Raw genomic sequence first — 22,404 nt, forward strand, 5'->3', positions numbered from 1 at the left:
CCATCAAGGCAGGGAAACCGACAGAGCGTCCTGGTGCGTATGAGGAAGTCTCTCCTGTTCGGGAAGCCCAGGAACCCAGAGAGGGCTAATCCCGCCCTCTTCCCGCGGTGCCTGAATACCTACTCAGTAGTGTTAGCCAGGCGGATACCGAGCTATGGAGTAACACCATTTTTGCTTCTGGCTCGGAGAATTGAGTGATCATGAGGCATATCATGTGTCATCTCCAGGAGCGTAGTGATGACATGGGCGGCAGAGACTCTCTCAAGCTATTTCTACTTTCCAGGTCGAGGACGCCGCGCAGCGACACGTCACTCGAGTCGATCGAAGCGGGCACTGACCGGACAAAAGAGGACTACGACTCGTGTGCAACGGGACGAGGAGCCTCGGAGCGAGTTTGCGACAACTCACACTGCACTATGCAGGCGTAATTGGTCAAGCGTTCGCCTATATCTGGCCCTCGAATCGCCCTGTGCCGGCACGTTCTAAGACACGGCGGAGGGCAGTCACGGCGGTCCTACCAAGGAGAGACACTCGAATGCAATAAGAACCAGCGAGATCAAATAGTCCATGAATAATGCGAGTCAAAGATAAAGCGCCCGACGGTATTCAGTAAGCTACTGGCCGCTACGAGTCTATGTAGCCCAGCTTTCCCGCTCTCGGCTACTCCGCTTAGCCCTTCGAGAGTGGCTCTGGCACCTGGCACTGGCACGAGGCAAACTCGCTCTCTCCACGATTCCCGTTCGTCCCTCTCGTCAGCTATCCACTGCCACTGCCACTGCTCCTGCTGCTGTGCTCGTCCGTCTCTCTGCTTCCACCCTACCGTCTCGGCCTCTGGCGCACCGTTGCGGTGAGGCAGCAGCAATATCCTGATACATCCCTGTGCATATACCTCTCCCAGCTATTCCCGTGCTCGGCCAGTCTGGCGAGGCCGGCATTCGTTGCCCTTCTTTCGAGGCGTTCCAGTCGAGCTCCACAACCAACTGAATCCTGGTCTCGGCCCCGTCCACCCATCACCAACATCAACGAGGTCATCGACGCCCTCCGCTACCACCACCCGCGCACACATCCCTCGACCCCTCGGCTTTCTCCCTCGCGCTCACGGTGCATCGTCCGTCGCTCTTTCGACCCAATAACGGTGGCCAGTTTCCCCGCAATCAGGCCGCAGCCAGAGCAGACAGCCCGTGCAGCTTCCCTTCGCAGCTGCAGCCGCAACTGGCGCTGCTCCTGCAGCGCTCCCGCTGTCGCTGCGCTACAACTCGCAGGTTGCCGTCGATATGGGTGCATGCGGGAGCAAGGAGGCTTCGACCGAAGATACGGAACAGAAGAAGAGGAGTCAGGCTATAGACAAGAAACTCGAGGAAGATTCCCGCAGATTACGGCGAGAATGCAAGATTCTACTGCTGGGTATGCGAAGCAGTGATAATTGTGTTGCCCGTCGAAGACTGACACATGCCTACGATAGGGTCCGGTGAGAGCGGAAAGTCGACAATTGTGAAGCAGATGAAGATCATCCACCAGAATGGCTACACGCAGGAAGAGCGGGCACTGTATCGGCTCACCATCTACAAAAACCTGATCGACTGCATGAAGGCGTTAATCGGCGCAATGCAGCAATTCGAAATCGAACCGGAGGATCAAACTGTCAAGGACTACGTCGAATACATAATGGAGTTCAATGTGGATCCGGATCCTGACACCACACTGGATCCCAAAGTTGCCGACGCTGTGCAAGCCATATGGAAAGATGCGGCGGCGACTAAAACGATGGAAAGACAGAGCGAGTTCTACCTGATGGACTCCGCCCCCTAGTATGTGGTCGCAATCCCGTCCTCGGCCACTTGCTGACTTCTCTACAGCTTCTTCGAAGAGGTCCGGAGATTGGCAGCGCCCGACTATATTCCCAACGAGGCCGACGTACTGCGAGCACGGACAAAGACGACCGGAATATACGAGACGAGGTTTACCATGGGCCAGCTGAGCATGCAGTCAGTATCTGCCGGATGAAGCTTACTTGGCAGGACGAGTGGCTAACATGTGTCAGTATGTTTGATGTGGGCGGGCAGCGAAGTGAGCGCAAGAAATGGATCCACTGCTTCGAGAACGTCACGTCAATCATCTTCTGCGTGGCACTGAGTGAATACGACCAAGTGTTGCTGGAAGAATCGAATCAGGTATGCAGATCTCGGAGCAAAAACGTGGGACGGGTCGCTGACGGACATTCCAGAACCGGATGATGGAAAGTCTGGTGCTCTTCGACTCCGTGGTCAATTCGAGGTGGTTCATGAGGACCAGCATCATTCTGTTCCTCAACAAGGTCGATCTGTTCAAAGAAAAGCTCGGTCGATCACCCCTGGGGAATTACTTTCCTGATTATTCTGGCGGCAACGACGTCAATCGGGCCGCCAAGTACCTGCTGTGGCGGTTTAATCAGGTGAATCGGGCGCAACTCAACCTCTATCCCCAGTGAGTGATAGCCGAGGAGCAAGACTCCGGCAGACGTTCGCTAACCGAGTCTTTCAGTCTCACGCAAGCTACCGACACCACGAACATCCGGCTCGTCTTCGCCGCGGTCAAGGAGACCATATTACAAAACGCGCTGAAAGACTCTGGAATATTATGAAGCCACGACCACTCCATGTTTGTTTCACCTCGAGTTATGCATTTATTCCCCGGCGTCTAGCGTGTCATGTGATGAATGGGAGTCATGACGGACTGGAAAGGCGCCATCAGTATGCGCCTCTGTTTTTTCCTGCCGCCGAAGGTCGCGTTCTTGCTTGGCAGTGGTACTCAGGCCTGGATTGTTGTCGCTGCGGTCTCCGCGCCTTTTGGTCTTTTGATGCAAAAAGTTTGGCGTTTTTGCAATAGTTTTCTTTGCTCGCGAGGAAGAGGGAGGGAGCCCGTCAGGATCGTTGCCACTGCATGGAGCTGGCCGCCACGGCAATAGGTTTTGCTGTCCTGAGTCCGGACGAGGGCCGAATTTGGGTATTGAGCCACTGTCAACGGGTTCCGGCGAAGCGAAATGTAGGAAGTTTCGACATACCGGCTTCGATCGCTCCGTCGAACTGGTCGCTTGCCGGCATGTTTCGCCTCCGACAACGATCATCTGTCGGACAGCACGAGAGCAGGCAGACCATTGAACCCCTGGTGGAGCGCAGAAGATGTGGATATGGCATCTACAGGCCGCAATCGTCGCCGTGTACTCATAATAAAGATATTATTCCCACCTGGGTAGATGCGCAGACGTTCCACGGGATCAACGGCTACGGAACAATCTGGTACAAGGCCGTCCGGATGAGGAAAGCAGTTACGAAGCAAGCGGCTGATTACAGGAGATGCACGATGGTAGGTCTCGGAGTGGGAGTGATGACCTCAGCATGCGAACCCGAGCTGAAGCATAGCACAACGGTGGTGTGATGGATACATTCATACGACAGCCTTGCGTTGTCCCAGCGCCACTTGTCGCTACACAAATGTACGCTGATGGGGATATGCTTCCTGACATACTGTATGGCAACGCCGGGCCACTGACAGTTGTACATAACAGAATCGGCGTGGGAGCAGGTGCTTTTAGTACGTACTGGGTACTGTACTCTTCCCGGCCGCTCCCCCACGCAGACACTGGACTCTAGCTAGTCGTGTTCGATTAGTGAGAGGTGGTAATTGTGTCCAATGACATAGGCTCGTGTGCCCCGGGCAAGTGTGGACAGGTCGATATCATGCGTATCCTTGTTTGTCGCCTCGCACTGGTGTCTACCCCGCCATGCAGTGGTGGCGCCCACTCTCTTCACTTCATCCTCACTCCCGCTGGCATGTGCAGCTTCACAGCGAAGATCGCAGCTAACAACCAGATCACGATGATCGCCCGGCAAAACAGATTGAGGCGGAAAATAATCTCATGGCTGTTCCTGATGTGCTCAACGTGCGACACATGCCAGCAGCTTGTCCCTTGCCCTGAAACTCTCCCCCCAGGTGGCATCTCACGAGGCGGGGTAAAAAGAGCCTCTAGGTCCCGCGCATCCATTTCTCTGCAGGCCCAGGTGTTGAACATGCAGTCATGCAGTAAACATGGGGATCCTGTCTCGCTCACCGCTTCCTGCGGCTCATAGTGGAAGAGCTCTAGAGAACATAGCCGTGCCATTGACGTCGTGCTCGCCGCATTCCCTGATCGCAGCCGTGGAGCGTCGAGGGCCCTGCTGAGCAGAGACCAGGCCTGGGTACTCTGACATGTCACTAATGCACCACAAATGCTGAATGATGGATCCTCATCCCCCAGCCGAGACCCAGTTACTCGGCGACCATTCGTGCTCGCTTTGGCATGGGCGCTGCTTTGACGCTGCTGCATGGCAATCATCATACTACTGCATTTGGACCAGCGGAAAAGCACCAGCAAGAGCTCCAGTTAGCTTGAGCTTTGCTTTCCTTCCCGTCTGATCCAGCAGCAGCAGCACATCACATCATTTACCAACCCTGTGTCCTCTTCTCGCTGTCTTCTCTCTTCTTGACCGCCCTGCTCCATACTTTCCTCCCTACGCTTCGTATCCTTTATCTCATTCCTATCTTTGTGTGTCTTGTTCACTTGTTCCCCGACCCGCCCTTCTGAGCCCGTTGACAAGATGGCTGCCGCAGCTGCCGCTCAAAACCCTCGGGAGCGCAAGCCCTCGACGAGTGCCCCCATCTCTACCTTGGCAGGTCCTGTCGGTCCCGGCTTCACGAGGCCGAAGCACAAGCGAACCGCCACGGGCTTTGGTGCGGGAGACATCAAGGCGGTGGAATCGAGCATTCCCGAGCACATGCGAGAGGCGTAAGTTGATAGCCCCGCGATGCGCTTTCTCTGCCCCGCCACTGACAACTTGCACAACAGATGGAGGAAATTTGTATGTCTGAGATGCTGGCGCCGGCCGTTTACCCTCTCTAATGCCATGGTCACAGTCCCCACGCGGTTTCACCACAAAGGAAGAGTTCGAGGTGCGTTCTATACAATTCCTGGGCCCTTGAGGAGGGTAGGGCGGCTGATTTTGCACGACAGGCAGAGGCTGTCAAACACATTGAAACTACCTTGGCAAGATCCCTTTTCAATTGCGATGAGCTGTAGGTCTTGCCGATCGAGCCTACTTTGACTACCATTGATCATGCTGCAGGGCTGCCTACTCCGGGACGGCGTTGGCCTTTCGAGACCGTCTCATTATCGATTGGAACAAAACCCAACAGAGACAAACCTTTGCCGACCAGAAAAGAATCTACTGTATGTGCCCGGAATGAGGGGGGTGGACGTGACAATGCTTATCCATACCTCGCAGACCTCTCCCTCGAGTTCTTGATGGGCCGGGCGCTGGACAACGCAATGCTGAACGTCGGACTGAAGAATGTGGCCAAAGGTGTGTTCAATCTCAGGCTGCTGGATTTCGCAAGCTGACAAGGGCACAGAGGGTCTCGCCGATCTTGGTTTCCGTATCGAAGATATCATTGAACAAGAGCACGACGCGGCTCTCGGCAATGGCGGTCTCGGTCGTCTGGCCGCCTGCTTCCTCGACAGCCTGGCCACGTTGAATTACGCCGCCTGGGGTTACGGCCTTCGTTACAGATATGGCATCTTCAAGCAGGAGATTCAGGACGGTTACCAGGTTGAAATCCCGGATTATTGGCTCGACTTCAACCCTTGGGAATTTCCCCGCCACGACGTCACGGTTGACGTGCAGTTCTACGGCTGGGTCAACAAGTACACCGACGACGAGGGAAAGCAGATTGTGTCCTGGCAAGATGGCGAGATCGTCACCGCGACAGCCTACGATGTGCCAGTGCCAGGCTATGGAACCCCCACCGTGAACAACCTGCGTCTATGGTCGAGCAAAGCCTCCAGTGGCGAGTTCGACTTCGCCAAGTTCAACTCGGGCGAATACGAGAGTGCCGTGGCGGATGAGCAGCGAGCGGAGACCATCTCGGCCGTGCTGTATCCAAATGACAACCTTGAACGTGGAAAGGAGCTCCGGCTGAAGCAGCAATACTTCTGGTGCGCCGCCTCTCTTCACGACATTGTGCGCAGGTTCAAGAAGTCGAAGCGCAAGTGGTCTGAGTTCCCAGATCAGGTGGCCATTCAGCTGAATGACACTCACCCCACACTTGCAATTGTCGAACTCCAGCGGATTCTGATCGACATGGAGGGCTTGGAGTGGGATGCCGCCTGGGATATTGTCACCCGCACATTTGGCTATACCAACCACACAGTGTTGCCCGAAGCGTTGGAGAAATGGTCCGTACCCTTGGTCCAAAACCTTCTCCCACGTCACATCCAAATTATCTACGAGATCAACCTCTACTTCCTTCAATCGGTCGAACGCCGATTCCCCAAGGATCGAGATCTGCTGGGCAGAGTGTCCATCATCGAGGAATCACAGCCCAAGATGGTCCGCATGGCATTCTTGGCGATCATTGGCTCGCACAAGGTCAACGGCGTTGCCGAACTGCACTCGGATCTGATCAAAACTACCATCTTCAAGGACTTTGTCAAGGTCTACGGCCCAGATAAGTTTACCAATGTCACCAATGGTATTACTCCGCGAAGATGGCTGCACCAAGCCAACCCGCGCCTGTCGGAACTGATTGCATCGAAGCTCGGAAACTACGAGTTCTTGAAGGACTTGACGCTGCTCAACAAACTCGAACCCTACGTCGATGACAAGGACTTCAAGAAGGAGTGGGCAGAAATCAAGTATGCCAACAAAGTCCGACTTGCCCAGCACATCCAGAAGACCAAAGGTTACAGTGTCAATCCAAAGGCTCTCTTCGACATCCAGGTCAAGCGAATCCATGAGTACAAGCGCCAGCAACTCAACATCTTCGGTGTCATTCATCGTTATATGGCCATCAAGGCCATGTCGCCCGAAGAGCGCAAGAAGCTTGTTCCCCGGGTATCGGTCTTCGGCGGCAAAGCGGCACCGGGTTACTGGATGGCCAAGACCATCATCCACTTGATCAACAAGGTCGGGGATGTGGTCAACAAGGACCCTGATGTCGGCGACCTGCTCAAAGTTGTCTTCCTCGAGGACTACAACGTCAGCAAGGCCGAGATCATCATTCCAGCTTCGGATATCAGCGAGCACATCTCGACCGCTGGCACCGAAGCGTCAGGCACGAGTAACATGAAGTTCGTCTTGAACGGCGGGTTGATCATTGGTACCCTCGACGGTGCCAACATTGAGATCACCCGCGAAATCGGCGAGCAGAACATCTTCTTGTTCGGCAATCTCTCGGAAGACGTGGAGGATCTGCGCCACCACCACTTCTACGGCGACTACCAGATTAATTCCGAGCTCTTGAAGGTGTTTGACTTCATCAAAAAGGGCACATTCGGCGACGAGGGTGCGTTTGGTGCGTTGATCAGTGGCATCGTCGAGCATGGAGATTACTACCTTGGTAAGACCCGCTGTCTCCAGACCGTAAACAATGAGCTGACCACGGGGGAAAAACAGTGAGCGATGACTTCAACAGCTACTGCCAGACACAGGACCTTATCGACGAGGCCTATAAGGACCAGGACTCCTGGGTGAGCAAGTCGATCATCAGTGTGGCCCGAATGGGCTTCTTCACCTCAGGTATGTCGCCATGATAATCCTGACAGATGATTACTGACTGGGTCTCAGATCGATGCATCAATGAATACGCCGACAGCATCTGGAACATTGAACCGCTCCAAGTCAAAGAGGAGAATGAGGTCAGATCACGGACCGGGTTGGAGACGTAGAGTGAGCGACGGAATAGAGGCGGCTCAGCCTCTTGTTGAACTTTGGCGGGAGACGGCACCAGACTGGGAATATAGGACTGTCCTTGCATTTCCCATGCGCCGAGTTTAGAATCTCCGGGCAGGGGACGGATGGGCGTGGTGGACCAAGACCAAGACAAAACCTAGACTCGTGACGGTCAGCGATGGATGCAACGGCGGATTGACGTACTGTTGATGAGCAACGACGAGCCTGTGCAATGGAAGGCATACAAAAGTCAATCTCTTCTAATTACTCTGGTACAATAAATTCCATAGTGTCCAAGTCAGGTGCTGAGGCTGATACATGCCAAGATGCCGGTTCTGCCGAATGCGGCTAGCGTATCGGGGCCTCGGCCGTGATCTCGCATCTTGCCCGAGTCTTCACCGGCCTTTCCTTTGGCCCTTCCTTTGGCCCTCGACGAGTGTAGACCAGGGCTGGAGGCGTCTTTCTCGTTGTACCGAGCCCTAACCTCGTGCAAGAGGTCCTGAAGTGTACAGTGTACAGTGTATCCAATACCCCTGGCTGTTGATATGTCTGGCCCACCCGAGTGCCACCCCAGGACAACAAGATGACGGCTCTTCCCCCTCAAGTCGCCGTGGTCGACTTCCACCACGCTCGGTGTGTACCTCCTCTCTTTCGTTTGCATGCGACTGCGCAACTCCTGAGCACCGCCCGTTTTCGGCTTCGCTAACGGGCGAATGCTTGTAGGGGTCCCGAGGTCGAATTCTGGATCAACGAGGATGGCCGGACGCTTTCCAAGCGGAATGACTGGTCGCTGTTGCCGTTTATGGCGCTCTCAGATGGCGCCCACGCGATGGCCGAGGAGTTTAGCTACTTTACGTTACTGGATAAGCGCGACACGGCCGCGGTGGATGATACGCACAGCCATGCAGCCTCGAGCAGGCCAACCTCCCTCTTCGGCATCTCATGCACACGCCAGATACGCAGCGAGAGGTTAAAACGCCGCTCCGTGGACGTGACGCGTTCGACGGTGCAGAAGGCTGTGGTGGTGGTGAGTCCGACGGCCCGGGGAATGGGGGAGTTGAGGGAGCGGCTGGGTGCGGTGACGGCGGCGTGGTTTGCGCAGGAGTAAGTGTGCTCTTCTTTGGTTTTAGTCTCGTGGGACTCTGTGTGAGACGATCCGCGTCTAGGAAGTGGGATTGTCGCTATCCAACAAACGCTGATGGTATGCGCAGAGACTTCTCGGACATTTCGATCTTAGAGGTAGGTGAGTGCCCTGCGCGTTGCAGTAGCGCCGATCAAGCAAGTTCGGGACATGGTCAATTGATGCGACGAGAACGTGCAGGAGTTCCAAGCAAGTCTCGTCAGAGCACCGCCTACGCATGAGGACGGCAAGGATCATAACTTTGGTACGTCTTCCTGCGGCGTTGCAGCCGGGCGGTTTGCGTGCCTGCCAGATATATATACCTATGGCTTCTGAGTAGCCAGCTCGAATGCAGCCTCACAGACACGGCTGGTGTATTCTTATGCTGATGCTCGGGTACCAGGCCTCTCTCTGCGAGAAATGATCTACGAGTTTCGACATCAGACACTCGCCTTGGTCAAATGTTTACTGCTGCAGCGGAAGGTGTGTTTTCATCTTCCCCATACCACCAGCACCCTGTTCTGTCCCCCTATTCTATCGGTTCAATCGAGCCAGGATGGCGCACCATGCTCACGTCATGCTAGATGCTCTTCTTCGGGTCGAAATGCGAACGTCTTTGCATGATGCAATTTGCCCTTGTCTCTCTCATTCCCGGCTTGATCGCGAATCTGCAGGATGCAGCGGATCCGAGCCTCGATTCTTATGCGCAGAATGCGCAACGAGCAGCGACTTTGAGGACTAGCGATAGGAATTCATGTACGTGCGGCTGCGTCGGCGTGCTATAATTTGGGCGCATCTGCCTCAGTACTAAGTGAGAACTAACGTACGTGCCTTTCAACAGTGTTGGCGTATATGGGTCTGCCACTGCAGATATTCGGAAAGGTAAGGAAAGCCATTCCCTGCAAATCTAGTGGCATCGATCCTTCGCCGTCATCATCCACCTTCCCCGGCATCGTCCCCATGCTCTATCTTCAAAGCTAACGACAGGGCCCGTTGTTGACTACAGGGCTCCTTCTTCGGTCCCTACACGCCCCTCCAACAACTCGACATCCTCGCCGACTATGACACAAAATCCTACGTCGTCGGCTCGACAAACAGCCTGCTCCTCCAGCAGAAGGAGAAATACTCCGACATCCTCATCAACCTGGACGAATCCAACTCCATCACCATGACATCCCCGTCCCTTCGATCCGCGCTGCAACTCTCGGCCGCCGACCGCCGATGGATCGACTTCCTCACCCAGACCGTGCTCGACACCTGGGACCCCGACAATCCCTCCCGCCCACGCAACATGGGATACGCCGGCAGCGAGGACAGCATCCGCATGCAATTCGAAGAGTACATCCTATCACTCCTGTCAAGCATGGCCTACCAGATCTACCACGAGAGCCTCGTCACCAATGCGATCCCCAACAATGTGGCGAACATCCCCGACCATTTCCCCGACCCGGGCGACACGGCAGGCGACTTCAACCCAGAGTTCCTCGCCATGTGGCGCAGCACGCATAACTTTGAGCTCTTCGACAAACTGACCTCGGGGAACCGCATCTTTGACATCATCGAGCCGCGACACCCCACGGCAGGGGGGCTGGGCGTCGAAGACCTGCAGCGCAGGTTCGCCCAGGGAATGGCCGAGCTGCACTTGGACGACCGCGTGCGCGAGGGCCGGGAACAGCTCGGCCGCACATTGCAGAGCGGGCGCGAGCGTGTCGAGGCCGGCCTGCGCGGCGTGTGGGCCGAAGTCGAGCGGGCGCGACAGCAACGCCAAGCGAAACGACAGAGTCAGAGTCAAAGCCAGACTCGGACGCGCGCCGCCGAAACCGCCGAAGACAACCACACGCACACGATCACGGACAAGAAGGATGAGAAGGAAAATGACGACCCTGGCGCACGAAGGAGCACCAGCCTTCAGGCAGGCACAGGCACAGGCACAGGCACGGGGACAACCACACTATCGCACACGAACTCGGACTCGAGCTCCATAGTCGTGGTCGACAACGACGCTCGACGACCCAACTCGCCTCCTGAATCCAGGTCTGGCGGCAGCGGAGGAAGCGTGTGGAGCGCGCTCGCCATCCGAGACCGTGCCCCCAAAGTCGACACAGCGCAGATCCAGGCCTCGGCGCGCGAGAGCGCCGTCAAGGCGGGCGCGTATTTCAGCTCGTGGGGCACGTGGGCGCGAGAGAGGATGCAGCAGCAGCAGCAGCAGGGGGTGGCCAAAATGTCGGAGACCGCCGCTCCTGGCCGTGGAGAGGAAGCCGGTGGTGGTGGTGATGGTGGAAGGACGGACGACCACAATGTGGGGATGGAGGCGACGAGGCGGTGATACCAGCACGAGATCGAGATCGGGACCGGGATCGGGGTGAGCTGAGATGGGTTGATACATGCACGCACGATACCATGTCACTATTTTATAGCCACATCCACACCCACACCCACTATGCATTGGTGTAGTGTGTCGAGATCGAGGGCGGGGGGTCGAAAGAATCGGACCCGAGGACGAGCGTGAAATGTAGAGGAAAGTCTTAGGCCGAGTAATGAGGGTACCGACGTTCATAGTCCTTCCTGTAGCACTTATTTTGAGTACGAGGTGGTTACTGTACGGTATCTTCGCGTCGTTTCATAGCCTGTGTTGGTTCATGCCAAGCAGCCTCGTCGCTACAGTATCTGCTACAATTCTCACACCTAAAGAAAGGTATGGAACCAACACACATACTATGTAGGCATTGTGAGACTTCACATCCCAGTAGCTTCTGACGCTCTGAAGAATCCGGAACCACCGATACCCTCAGGGATGACTTTCCACCTGCACGTATGGCCTTGTCGATACTCCGAAAACCTGCTGAGAAGTAGCGATGCGAATACCTCAAGTATACCGACTGTGGCTCCTTTCCAGCGAGACCATCTTGCTTGATGACTGGTGAGCAACCCTAGACCTCTTAGCATACGCAAGCAAATTCGTGACAAGTGGTATCATTTTCCTCGCATCAGCTTTTCCCCTTCTTTCTCGAACGCCCTGCCACAAGACAAATTCCGACCCAAACACACAACAACATACCACTGAGACAATGTGTTGTTCACTTCCTGGATCTGCCAGCAAATCTCGGAAGTCGGGTCGGGAACCTGACTCGCCACGCGTCGACGGCCGCTTGCAAGCGAGCCGCAAAGCCAGATCGGACATGGTTCTGCGCGAACCCTTCCTTGACATACTTGGCCCAAGTGTTTGTCAAGACCAACTCCTTGATGCTGAGCTCGGCCTTGTCGAAGATCGTCTCGTCGAACGAGTCGGGAATGCCGATGTTAGCAGGCAGTCTCTCTCCGAAATTGGTCATCTTGTACTGTTGCATCTGGATCGATTGGCTGGCATCACGCTTCCAGTTGTCCTTGCCACCTTCGCCGATCACTGTCGATACAACTGACAGTTCCCCTTTGCTGCTCTGACTTTCCAGATCCTCTGAGACGGTAGAAGAGTAGTAGTTGTCGAATGGTGTAGCCGCATTGGAGGTTGGTTCGGCGCAGACGAGGGCCGCGTATTGCTCAAAAGTGGCTTCAAGATCTCTCAGATGCGCTGAAGAGATGTTGATCGGGAACTCCGAGTATTTGAGGCTTACGAACGAAGCATAAATCCCGACAGCCTGTTGGAACTGTCGTCGCATCAGTGCTGGGTCGTGGCCTTTGGTTTGTCCCTGCTTGCGCAGCACTGCCGATTTCCCAGTCGTGGCTGCCCAGTTGGCTTTCCAATCACGAACGTGGATCAAGAAGCTGATGTTCTCGCCAGAGAAATCTCTCAAAGCCGAAAACATGAGCAGCCCAGTGGGGTCCAGTTTCAAGGCTCGCTCGAGGGCGCTCATGGTGTACATGACACCTTGACGTGTGCTGACAGTACTTTTGATTGATTGGTGCCCGAGCTTCGTGGAACTGGTTGTCGTGGAGCCGTATTTCTGCTTTTCTTCCCACTCGGCGATAATGTCACGAGTCTCGGTGGCAAGTCGTCGGTGTTTGAAGATTTGAAAGAACGGGACAAATATCACTGACGCCTGCATGATCACGATGGATGGCGAGAACCTGTGTATATGTGAGTGACGTTCTCTGAGTCAAGCAAGGGCAGAGAGGCTCACCATAGTGGGGGAACGAAATAGAAGTCTGCTTTTGCCATGCCAGGCGCATACAATGCAACCAACCACATAGGTGAAGCTGGCAAACTGATCTATTGTCAGTGAAGATTGGGTGACAGCCGCAAGTGAGACCTACCCAGCGAGAACGCATGCAACCGTTTGTTTGCGCCATCTGTGAACGTCGTTGATCTTTCGAACTCTCCAGAGCAGCACGGGCGCGTAGATCCATGACCAGAAGATCTGCCATGCAATGGAAGGCCACCTGACCCTGGTCAGCAGGCGAGCTTCCAGCAAGCGAGCATACACTTACCATTCCCATCCTCGTCGACACTGTTTCATCTGGTCAGCCGTGCCTGCCTGGGCTTTACCGGTAATGCCGAAACCGGCATGAAATCTTCTGGAAACCAGAAAGATAATGAGAGTCAACAGCACCTGGCGAGGGTCATTAGCTGAACTCCATCGACGTCATCTTGGCTTCACTCACTTGAACGCTCATGCCGATAGCGATCCATGTCATTGTATTTTTCGTGGCATTGTATGTCTTGACCTTCTCCCACCACTTCCGCCAGATTGGTGTCTTGGAGGTGAAAGTCATCGGCTTGTTTCCAGTGCGGACATCTCCCTCCACGTATCTCTTCTGAGCAGTGGCGACTGAGAGCAGTTGAGCGTTGGTGGCTTGGAAGAGGGCGATACCCAAGGGCAGGTAGATGCTCATGATCCAGTACTCGGTAGCACACGGAAAGTATGCATTGAGCACATAGGCGATCATGCAAAGAACCCAGTACACGTGGAGAGTTGCGACAGCGCTGACTGCCAGTGGAATGTTTCGCATGCGGAGGTAAGGTTGGCGTCGATGACGGATGAGGAAGATAGCAGCAGGCAGCAAAAAGCAGGTCCAGGCAATGACGAGGCCAATGTAGACGATGCCGAGTCCGTCAGTGTTGATTCTGTAAGCCATATCATAGCCATCCGCGAAACGACGCTGGGTCAGAGACTGAGGAGTCGAGGGAGCAATGCTGCCTTTGTCGGGACTATTAACGGCCCTCGGCACGGAGCCTGTACAGGGTGAAGACGTCGAAGCCATCCGGACCAGCGGGTAGCGTGTTCAATCAGTGGATCTGGAATAAGCCAACGTACCGATGTCGATATGACGGTGAGAGATTAGAAGGAAAAGACGGAGATGCCGACAGATGAGTGAAGTAAGACGAGCGCGTGTCGACCCAGGTCGGCAGTGTGCGTGGGCCGAGCTGCGGTGAGAGCTGCGAGTGAATTGCGCGTGAGATGTTGTCGAGGTCGCACAACAGACAGGAAAAGGGTAAGAGGGAAAGGATGATAGAAGGCAGGAGGGGAGGACAAGATGAACTGACACCGTAAGAAGAACACGCTGCCAGCAGGCGGGATTGAAGATGAAGAACGTGTGAGAGATAGTTCACTTCGCGAGAAGAAGAACAACGATGAATCAACTGTTCCGTCAGTGCTACCTGACGGCGACTGTCATCTTCAGTTCACAAGGCTCTCATACCCGCGTGCTCCTCACTCATTTTCGCTTTGGGTGCGGCACACCATGAGTTTTATGTACTGTTTCATCAGCGGTACACTTGCCTGGACAATCATTTACCGCACCCCTCCAAGCAGATTGAACGCCCCCCCATTCCGCGCGTGGCAAAGAAAGAGATCTGGGCGCAAGCGCATTGCAATCGGGCCTGGGTGATGACGGCTACTCTGTGACTGATGGATTTGCCGTCGACGAGTATATGCAGAGAAGACAAAGAGGCTGGGTCGACCAACTCAAGCCTTGCAGGACAGCTGCCGGCCTTGGCCCGGCAAACAAAGAAACACGCCATTTGCCGAGTCGAGGCCACCTAGTAACCTTCCAAACATCCTTCTACCGTTCCACGTTGCTCCCCCCTGTCCGTGCTCCGTGCATGGTACTTGTACCACCCTGCCGAAGATCGACGGATCTGCTTTCTGAGATGCCTCGTCTGACGGACTGGTGAGGCGAAAGAGTGTCCTTTAATCCCATTCCCCAGTCGAGTGCAAAACAGCATGATCCTAGTCCGTAAGGTAGCCGACTTTGGATCTCGGCGCCAACGATCACGCGAGCATCCAAGATCTTTCGCTTCTGACGAAGAACCATAGTTGCCAACGGGCAATTGGCCAAGAGTACGGCTGTGTTACTGTGAGCTCAAATCCCCTGAGGCCCAAAGCGCAAGACCTCTGACACGTGTGATTTGTCTCGATTGGTATTCCTTCCCGAGACAAGCTTCGAAGAGGAAGTTGTTTGCCATGGTTACATCTCGTCGGGATTGTACCGCCTTGCCGATTTCAGTCCTACCGACTTTGCAAGGGTATCCAGAATATCTACAATAAGACACGTTGCCGCACGAGGAATCGCTACTGTACATGCAGCATCCTTCCCCATGCTTGGGTCCCAGTATCATAGTAATGGCTTGGCCACTAGTTTAGACATTCCTGTGTACTGCCCTAGGTGGCAGATTCAGAGCTTGCAGCTGCCGAGATCCATCCTAGAACGACAGAGAGCCCAGCAAGGACACCAGAAGAAAGAGGAGCTTCCTGTGCGGCTCGGACGATTTGAGACATTTGTCAAGATTGATCATATAAGGCCAGTCTGACATATACGACAACCTAAAGGGTGAACAAGGAACGGCACGAGCGAGGTTCGAACCGTCGGTAGATTATAGGAGATCAGGGCTTCTTGCAGGCCGGGGTAACACGCCGGCTGCACGCACGAAAGCGAGGTACGGAACCACACGTGAAGCCAGGAGCAAGTGCGTGAGCCGGATCCAGAGCAAGACTTATGACATCAGGACAACAGCACGCAGCAGCTGTGAAGCAGGAGCACGCAAGATGGGATCCTCGTCTTACCTGCGCTCAGGAGTCAGCAGTGAACCCACACAAACAGATGTAAAATCGACTGCTGTCAAATTTCCTCAGAGATCTTGGTGAAGGGTACGATCATGTCAAGTTTGATCATTTACTATCTAGGCAGAAAAGGTTTATAATCATCGGAACGAACGCGAGAAATAACGGGGAAGAGGCACGTACCTTGGAGGGCGACATTCTCAACTGAGCAGACGGCCACAACAACATTCACAGACAAGTTTCTCTGCGGCAATTGAGGCCGCCATGTCAGATATGGTACCCGCCTCGCTGTTTAAGCAGTCAGTCAGTCATGTCCCACAAAACTGGAGCGGACAATGAGAGCAGGAGATGAGTAGAGTTGATTCAGCATATGTAAGAATAGAATATCATGTCTTCGGCACTGTTAAGAAACTCCGGCGAGAGTCTCCAGCACCGAATTCAATCGCAAATTATAACATCATGAAGTGTGAGAAAGAGAGGGAGCAGATAGGAGAACTGACCTGCTAAAGCTGCCGCCGGATCAGACGGCGACTAGTAATCGACGCTTCCGTTTCAGATTCGTGGAGATAGAGACCCGACTTAGGTAGCACCTCATATGAGAAGTCGGCGGGAGGTAGAGTAAGTGTGTGCCCAAGATGAAGAGCAGCCAGTCTTCCTTTCATCGAGCAGAAATTAAAAAAAGGCAGAAGAGGTGAGTAGAAAAAGTTTCCCCCATCGAACACCGCCAGAAAAGGAAGGCCAGCCGATATTGCTTGGCACACAAAGTCTTGGCCTGGCGCTAACGAATTTCCCGGGCGCACACGAAGGGCGTTCGACATCAGCCAGATTGAACTCCGGCGGCACCAACAAATACATTTCCCTCCCTTCGTACGTGCCCCCGAGATCCAGTGCGATATTTTTCCACGAGCGCCTCATACTCATACTGACCCTCGCGCGCGCACAGCCCTCAGTCTCTCAGTCTCAGAATCACTTTTGCCGGCAAAGATGTCCAACGTCGATATCAAGGCCGCTGGGTGGAAACTCGTCGAGGTCGGCCGGATCGTCACCATCCGCGCAGGCCCCTACGATGGCAAGCTGGCCGTTGTGGTGGAGATAATAGATCCGGGCAGAGTATGTTTGTTTCCGAAGTCATGCCAGATGATGGAGATGGGAAGAAGACAACAGGACAGAATTTTGGCTCACAAACCCTTTTCTCTCTTCCCTTCTAGGTCCTGGTTGACGGTCCGTCGAGCAAAGAAGGCGCCGTGGTCCCCCGACAGGCCATCGCCACCAGCACACTCTCCCTCACACCCTGGGTCATCCCCAACCTCCCCAAAGCCGCAGGCACCGGTCCCGTGAAGAAGCTGTGGGAAAAGAACGAGATTGACGCCAAGTGGGCCGAGTCGTCGTGGGCGAAGAAGCGAGAGCAGCAGGAGCGGCGGAGGAATCTGACCGACTTTGAGCGGTTCAAGGTGATGAGGTTGAAGAAGCAGGTGAGTGAGACACAGTGAGACAGCCAGCTATCGTCTGCGAGCTCTACCGACTACATACTATGGGCTTTCGCATCCCCGCCTGAATCGAGCCAGGGTGTATCTGTGGGGAGAAATCCAGGGCTGACGAACAGGATTTCTAGGCACGATTCGAGACATTGAAGGCTCAGGCCAAAGTCCGAGCAACTGCCAAGGCATGAAATGCGACACGGTTACAGGCGTCACAATCGCGTTCCAAAATCACCCCATTTTTCAGTGGATATGGCATGCTGAGTGCATGCATGCCAGTAAGGTCAAATGGTCAATGTAAATTGGCAACCAGCATCCGCGGCTTGTGGCTTCTTCGCTCGGCCCGCGCGGGTTTTCTGCAGGAACATGATTCAATAGAATTCATGATGTGCGATCAAGATTCAGGGAGGGAAACTGGACTCTGATCAGGTAGAGCCGCACGCCCCCTTTACTACTACAGTCTGTATTGTGCGGTACCAATCACAAACAGTCAGTTGATCTTGCAAGCTCTCCCCTCTCACACACCCACTGAGTCGCTTCAACACCGGTCCGCACTCGGGTTCTGTCTGGTGCAGTGGCGGGTTGTCCTTTTGCTTCTGATACATTCGTGTGCCCCTCGTCGATTGTTTTTCTGTGCATATTGTGACACTCCAGCTCACAGCAAATGTTCAACATCATGAAAGGTGGCGTGAAGTCAATGGCGTGAGAAACGACTGTGGATGACTAGATGGCGTGAGAACCGACTGTGGGATGGTTACCTGGACTGGTTTCAACAGACGACAAGAGCATTGCCGACATTATAATCTCTCCTGGGAGGCCTGCAGTCACAGGGGAGTTCTGGAAAAGCCGTGGTCGAGTTGTGCTCTCCAAATGCAAACCCAGTTGTCAGATATTCAGTCCGACAGTCTCGAACAGCATCACGGTTCAAAAGAGCTGAACTCTCAACGCGGTCGTCGGCCTTGTTTGCCGGATGATGTTGGTTTTCTCAAAAGACAGGCCAACCATCGATCGCGGTCGTATCGCAAAACACATCGAGTATCTGCAATATCATGTGCACCTGGTCTAGGTGACAGGGTCTTTCCAGTGCTGAAGTCGCTGTGTCCGCTCTCAGTGTCGGTTCGAAGTCGAGACAGGCGCGGATTCGCCCCCAAGGAAACAAGGACCAGGCTGATAATGGGACGGCTAGGGGCTGGCGGAGTTCTTCGACCACATTTCGTTGTTGGTCGGTTGCGCCCCACGGGACGAGTTCCACCAAGGGGCGTGACCTTCCGCTGTGTGACGACAAGAAGCTGCGAAAATGTGCGCCCTGTCCAGCAAGCATGCCAATGAAGATTGCATAAGGGTCTTGTTGGGCAAACGTGGTGGCTTTCGGCGGGAATCGTCCAGTGCCGCGAGAACAGCGGGAATTGACCGCTTTACTCAGGGTGTACCAGTCTTGTATGCCTGCGCTGAGAGCTATTTGTCATCGTCCCAGTAGCCATTGATACTTCCGAGTAGCATCTTCCACACGTTGTCATTGGCGGCGGTGGTGTCGCAGATATCCCATGTTAAGCCATGTTCCTTTGGCAGATCCTCGTCAAGCCACCGAAGCCTTTCCATGCCCACAGAGTCGTTTCCGAACTGGATAAGCTGGATTCCAGCCGTCGTTTTTGGATAGCCGTTCTTTTGCAGAAAGTGGACCAATCCTTTGATGGCGTTTGCAACTTCTTCTAGCTGCCGTTCACCTGGCTGCCATTTGCCATCCGTAAAAATGTACAGGCTGATAGATTTTGTACTTGTTGGACACCTCTGCAACTTCTTGCGATACGCTTGGAAAATCCGTTCCAGGCGGTGGGCAAGGTTCGACTGGCCGCTTAGATACTCCCCTCTTGCTTTTACCATGTTGATGAGGGGGGTGGTGTTTTGTGCTTCCTTGCATTGGTCAGACATGACAAATCGAAGCTCACTGCCATTGAGATCGAGCTTCTTCTTTTTTACCATGTAGATCATGCCATTGAACAGCTTTTCGAGCTTGTGCCAATGTTCGCCCATGCTCGAGCTGTCGTCGATGAGAAAAACCTGTAGCCAGGGTCAGAGAATGAACAAAGGTAGAAGAGAGATGTCATACGTGATCTCGCTCTTTTAGCTCACCAAGCAGTTCGTTCTCGAAGGGTAGTGGTATTTCCTTCCGTCGCGAGAACACTTGCTTCGACGCTTCACGAGTTTGGGCAACCCACTGCATCAATTCGTCAACGGATAAGTATCTTGCTGGTTCGCTCGCGGCAAGTTCGTGAGGTTGCCTCTCGTCCGCTACTCGTTCTTTACCCTTGGTTGTGCTGCTATCAGGCAGTTCGGGCAGTCCTGCTATGTCTAACGGCTGGGCTTGGAGGTTCGACTCAGGACGGCTATCGTGGCCCGCTATTACCTCTGTAGGCATAGTCTGCCTTCGGAACAGTTCGGCCGGGATGGCTTCTGTAGGCTCATGTCGGATCGCGACGCTGCCTCTGGTTGAAAAGGGGGACCGCTCGATGGACAAGCGCTGTGCTGCGCTCTGGGGCGATTTGTGACCAGATTCCTCTGTGCCCGCTGATGTGGTTCGAGTGTGGACAGAGAGATAAGACCGGCGATGATAGTCAGGCGTCGACCGGGCCGAGGCTCGGTTGCTAAACGGTGACCCCAGAGGCTGAAGACTGTTTGGACTTGGCGTAAACCTGCCAGAATGACCGTCGTCTTCGCTTGAACGTAGCACGGTTCTGTGCCCATCTGACGGAAGCCGCGGCTCACCGTTGGCTCCTTCTTGCGATTGCTGATGTCGGTACTCGGGGGGGATTTGCGGTGGCGTGCGCGGCGGCGAGGTGCCCTGCTGTGTCGCTGCCGGTGTAGGCTTTTCTGTTGCTCGCGACGGGGCGAGCTGGTCGCTGGCTTGTTTGATGATCTCTTGACAATCCATAACGACTTGCTTTGATTGCAGTCGATACTCTGAAGGAGCAAACATTCGGCGGAGGAGCTCCTTCCAGATAGTCGGCGTTATGTGGTCTTGGGTTGCACAGAGGCTTACCGAGCGCGTGTGCCACTCCTCTACCGTTGCGAGCAGATTTCCTTTTCTGTCATGGAAGCAGGCACCGAAGGATGTGCACACGTCCTTGTGGGTTTGTCTCGCATCCCGGTATGCCAACACGCCGTAATCTCTTCCGTGGTAACCGCCGATGGTCCAGACGTGGAACTCGCTGATGATACACGCAAGTGACCATGTGTCGATGTTTTGCTTCACCCTGGGCTTGAAGTTGCTTGGCGAACTGGTCGCCAGATTCCGCTCGGGTGCACCTGTCAAAGTCAGCAGCATCCTGTGTAATGGAAGGTTTACGCCGTACTGTAAGCCTGCGAGCCTCCTCTGCCCTCTCTGGTTGTACTGCCATCGCCCTCAACTATGGCAGAGAAATGGCTTAAACCAAGGTCTGCGACCATGAAGTGGACTTCGTAAGGCCTGTCCTCGATATCGCCCACAACGAGGATATTGGCCGGTCTGAGATCATTATGCCATCTGATGCAACAGAGTTAAATCCAGGTTTGAAGGGGGAGGGGAGAGGCCGGCTTCGTCACACTCACCCTCGGAAGATCTGTGGGCGTCCTGTGTTACCGTCGCCTTCACGCTCGTGTATCTGGACGACCGCGTTGCAGACCTCAAAGACTTTGCTCCACAAGGTCGAGATATCATGTCCCAATTTGGGAGGTTCTACCTTCTTCCAATAGTCTTCCAGCGTGCCGACGTTGGCATACTGTAGGATGATGTGACGATTTTTGCTCTGCGTAAAAGCACCATAAAAACCGATCAGGTTCGGCGCAGGCTCGCCAGAGTCGTTGAGCCTCCTGAAGGCCTCCACCTCTGCGTCATAATAATCTTTCGGTCTGGGAAGGTCATTATCGCCGTTCGGATCACGGTCATCGGCCGCGGTCGGGTAGTACGACTTGAGGGCATATACGTGTGGGATCTGTCCAAATTTGTGTAAGTAGCTGTGGGTAAAGCAAGCGTGGGGTTGTCAAAGCACGATGGACTCACACTCTGTGGAGCCTGGCCACGATCTAGTGCGTCGTAATCCCCGTGGACGACGATCTTGTGTACCGAGGCGCTTGAGCCGTGTCTTCTGTCCAACCTCTCGGATAAAAGGATTGGCAGGATGCGGTCATCCTCGAATACTACGGGGTCGAGGCGATACTTTAGGGGAAGGACACAAAACTCCCACTGTTTCTGATAAAAGGCCTCGAAGAAAGTTGTGTTGTTGGCGATGACAGGAAACAGGTGTGCCGCCTCTCGGCGGAAAGGTAGTGCGCCATCTTGCAGGTTGGCTTGGTGAACAAAGTGGTCGATATATTGCGACTGCCCAATAGAAGCCAGGATTGAGAACACCCTGGGGCAATCACTGGCGACTGTGCGATAGTCTGGGCTTTTGCATGACCTTTGAGTGGCCGCCGCCACAAGTTCCCTCACGCGCTGCGCGTCGTCGTGTCGCGTGCAGTCGAAGTACGTCTTGACCGCACGCTCAGGAAAGAAGCGGCGCGTTCGAGGCCTGGACCCGGCGTGGAAGGTGATGCCTTCGCAGCTGTGTTTGTTCAGGAATTGCAGAAAGGATTGGATGGTCTCGTGGGTGTTTGGGTCGTTGACTTGAGCAGGAAGCGGAGTGTCTGGCAGCGGCGCCATCCGGTCAGTTGGTCTGTCGCGTTACAATGCTGCCACACGCAACAGACGCAAGAGGGCGAGCGCGGCCGTGTGAGAAGCTGGTTGGCGGTGCTTGCAGGATGCGTCAAATGAAGCAGAAGACGAAAGGAAGGTCGAAGAGAGAGTTGTTGGGTTTGGCGCAGCCTACTGGGTATGATTCTTCCTGTTGATGCCAGACCAGGGCCAGCCTCATCTTCAGTACTAGAAGCCCAAAGGCAGCCTATCCAAAGTCCTCCAGTCCTCACCCGCGTAGCCTCCTCAAGCTATCTTCAGGTGGATATCGAGTATGACCTATTCGCCTAGGTGCAGCACGATCCCCGTCTCCTCTTGCACTGCGGGATTGTGGTAGGTGGCGGCCACCCTCTGGAGACGA

The 22,404-nt window shown here is 54.5% G+C and overlaps 6 protein-coding genes across 6 annotated transcripts; 4 read left to right on the plus strand and 2 right to left on the minus strand.

The window, feature by feature from the left end:
* Positions 1–1,274: 1,274 nt before the first annotated feature.
* Positions 1,275–2,620, plus strand: G647_00368 (guanine nucleotide-binding protein alpha-3 subunit; the record flags this gene model as incomplete). The annotated part of the gene is made up of 6 exons (XM_008723771.1): positions 1,275–1,404; positions 1,463–1,808; positions 1,857–1,985; positions 2,042–2,171; positions 2,225–2,463; positions 2,521–2,620. 6 exons carry the CDS (start codon positions 1,275–1,277, stop codon positions 2,618–2,620), a joined length of 1,074 nt encoding a protein of 357 aa, XP_008721993.1.
* A 1,993-nt stretch (positions 2,621–4,613) lies between these two features.
* G647_00369 (uncharacterized protein) lies at positions 4,614–7,738 on the plus strand (the record flags this gene model as incomplete). Its single annotated transcript, XM_008723772.1, has 9 exons — positions 4,614–4,801; positions 4,862–4,874; positions 4,930–4,965; positions 5,027–5,088; positions 5,139–5,242; positions 5,298–5,375; positions 5,425–7,410; positions 7,467–7,589; positions 7,638–7,738. The coding sequence occupies 9 exons, from the start codon at positions 4,614–4,616 to the stop codon at positions 7,736–7,738; spliced, it is 2,691 nt and encodes an 896-aa protein (XP_008721994.1).
* A 587-nt stretch (positions 7,739–8,325) lies between these two features.
* On the plus strand, positions 8,326–11,188 carry G647_00370 (uncharacterized protein; the record flags this gene model as incomplete). Its single annotated transcript, XM_008723773.1, has 8 exons — positions 8,326–8,375; positions 8,466–8,846; positions 8,954–8,981; positions 9,064–9,127; positions 9,266–9,345; positions 9,447–9,618; positions 9,704–9,744; positions 9,869–11,188. 8 exons carry the CDS (start codon positions 8,326–8,328, stop codon positions 11,186–11,188), a joined length of 2,136 nt encoding a protein of 711 aa, XP_008721995.1.
* Positions 11,189–11,939: 751 nt separating this feature from the next.
* G647_00371 (uncharacterized protein) lies at positions 11,940–14,061 on the minus strand (the record flags this gene model as incomplete). The annotated part of the gene is made up of 5 exons (XM_008723774.1): positions 11,940–12,927; positions 12,981–13,064; positions 13,114–13,239; positions 13,288–13,409; positions 13,462–14,061. 5 exons carry the CDS (start codon positions 14,059–14,061, stop codon positions 11,940–11,942), a joined length of 1,920 nt encoding a protein of 639 aa, XP_008721996.1.
* A 2,783-nt stretch (positions 14,062–16,844) lies between these two features.
* On the plus strand, positions 16,845–17,350 carry G647_00372 (uncharacterized protein; the record flags this gene model as incomplete). Its single annotated transcript, XM_008723775.1, has 2 exons — positions 16,845–16,970; positions 17,069–17,350. The coding sequence occupies 2 exons, from the start codon at positions 16,845–16,847 to the stop codon at positions 17,348–17,350; spliced, it is 408 nt and encodes a 135-aa protein (XP_008721997.1).
* A 1,443-nt stretch (positions 17,351–18,793) lies between these two features.
* Positions 18,794–22,013, minus strand: G647_00373 (uncharacterized protein; the record flags this gene model as incomplete). The annotated part of the gene is made up of 5 exons (XM_008723776.1): positions 18,794–19,396; positions 19,446–20,641; positions 20,689–20,858; positions 20,924–21,306; positions 21,375–22,013. The coding sequence occupies 5 exons, from the start codon at positions 22,011–22,013 to the stop codon at positions 18,794–18,796; spliced, it is 2,991 nt and encodes a 996-aa protein (XP_008721998.1).
* Positions 22,014–22,404: the final 391 nt, after the last annotated feature.

Source organism: Cladophialophora carrionii (assembly GCF_000365165.1).
Source record: "Cladophialophora carrionii CBS 160.54 unplaced genomic scaffold supercont1.1, whole genome shotgun sequence".
In the NCBI taxonomy this organism is placed as follows: Eukaryota; Fungi; Ascomycota; class Eurotiomycetes; order Chaetothyriales; family Herpotrichiellaceae; genus Cladophialophora; species Cladophialophora carrionii.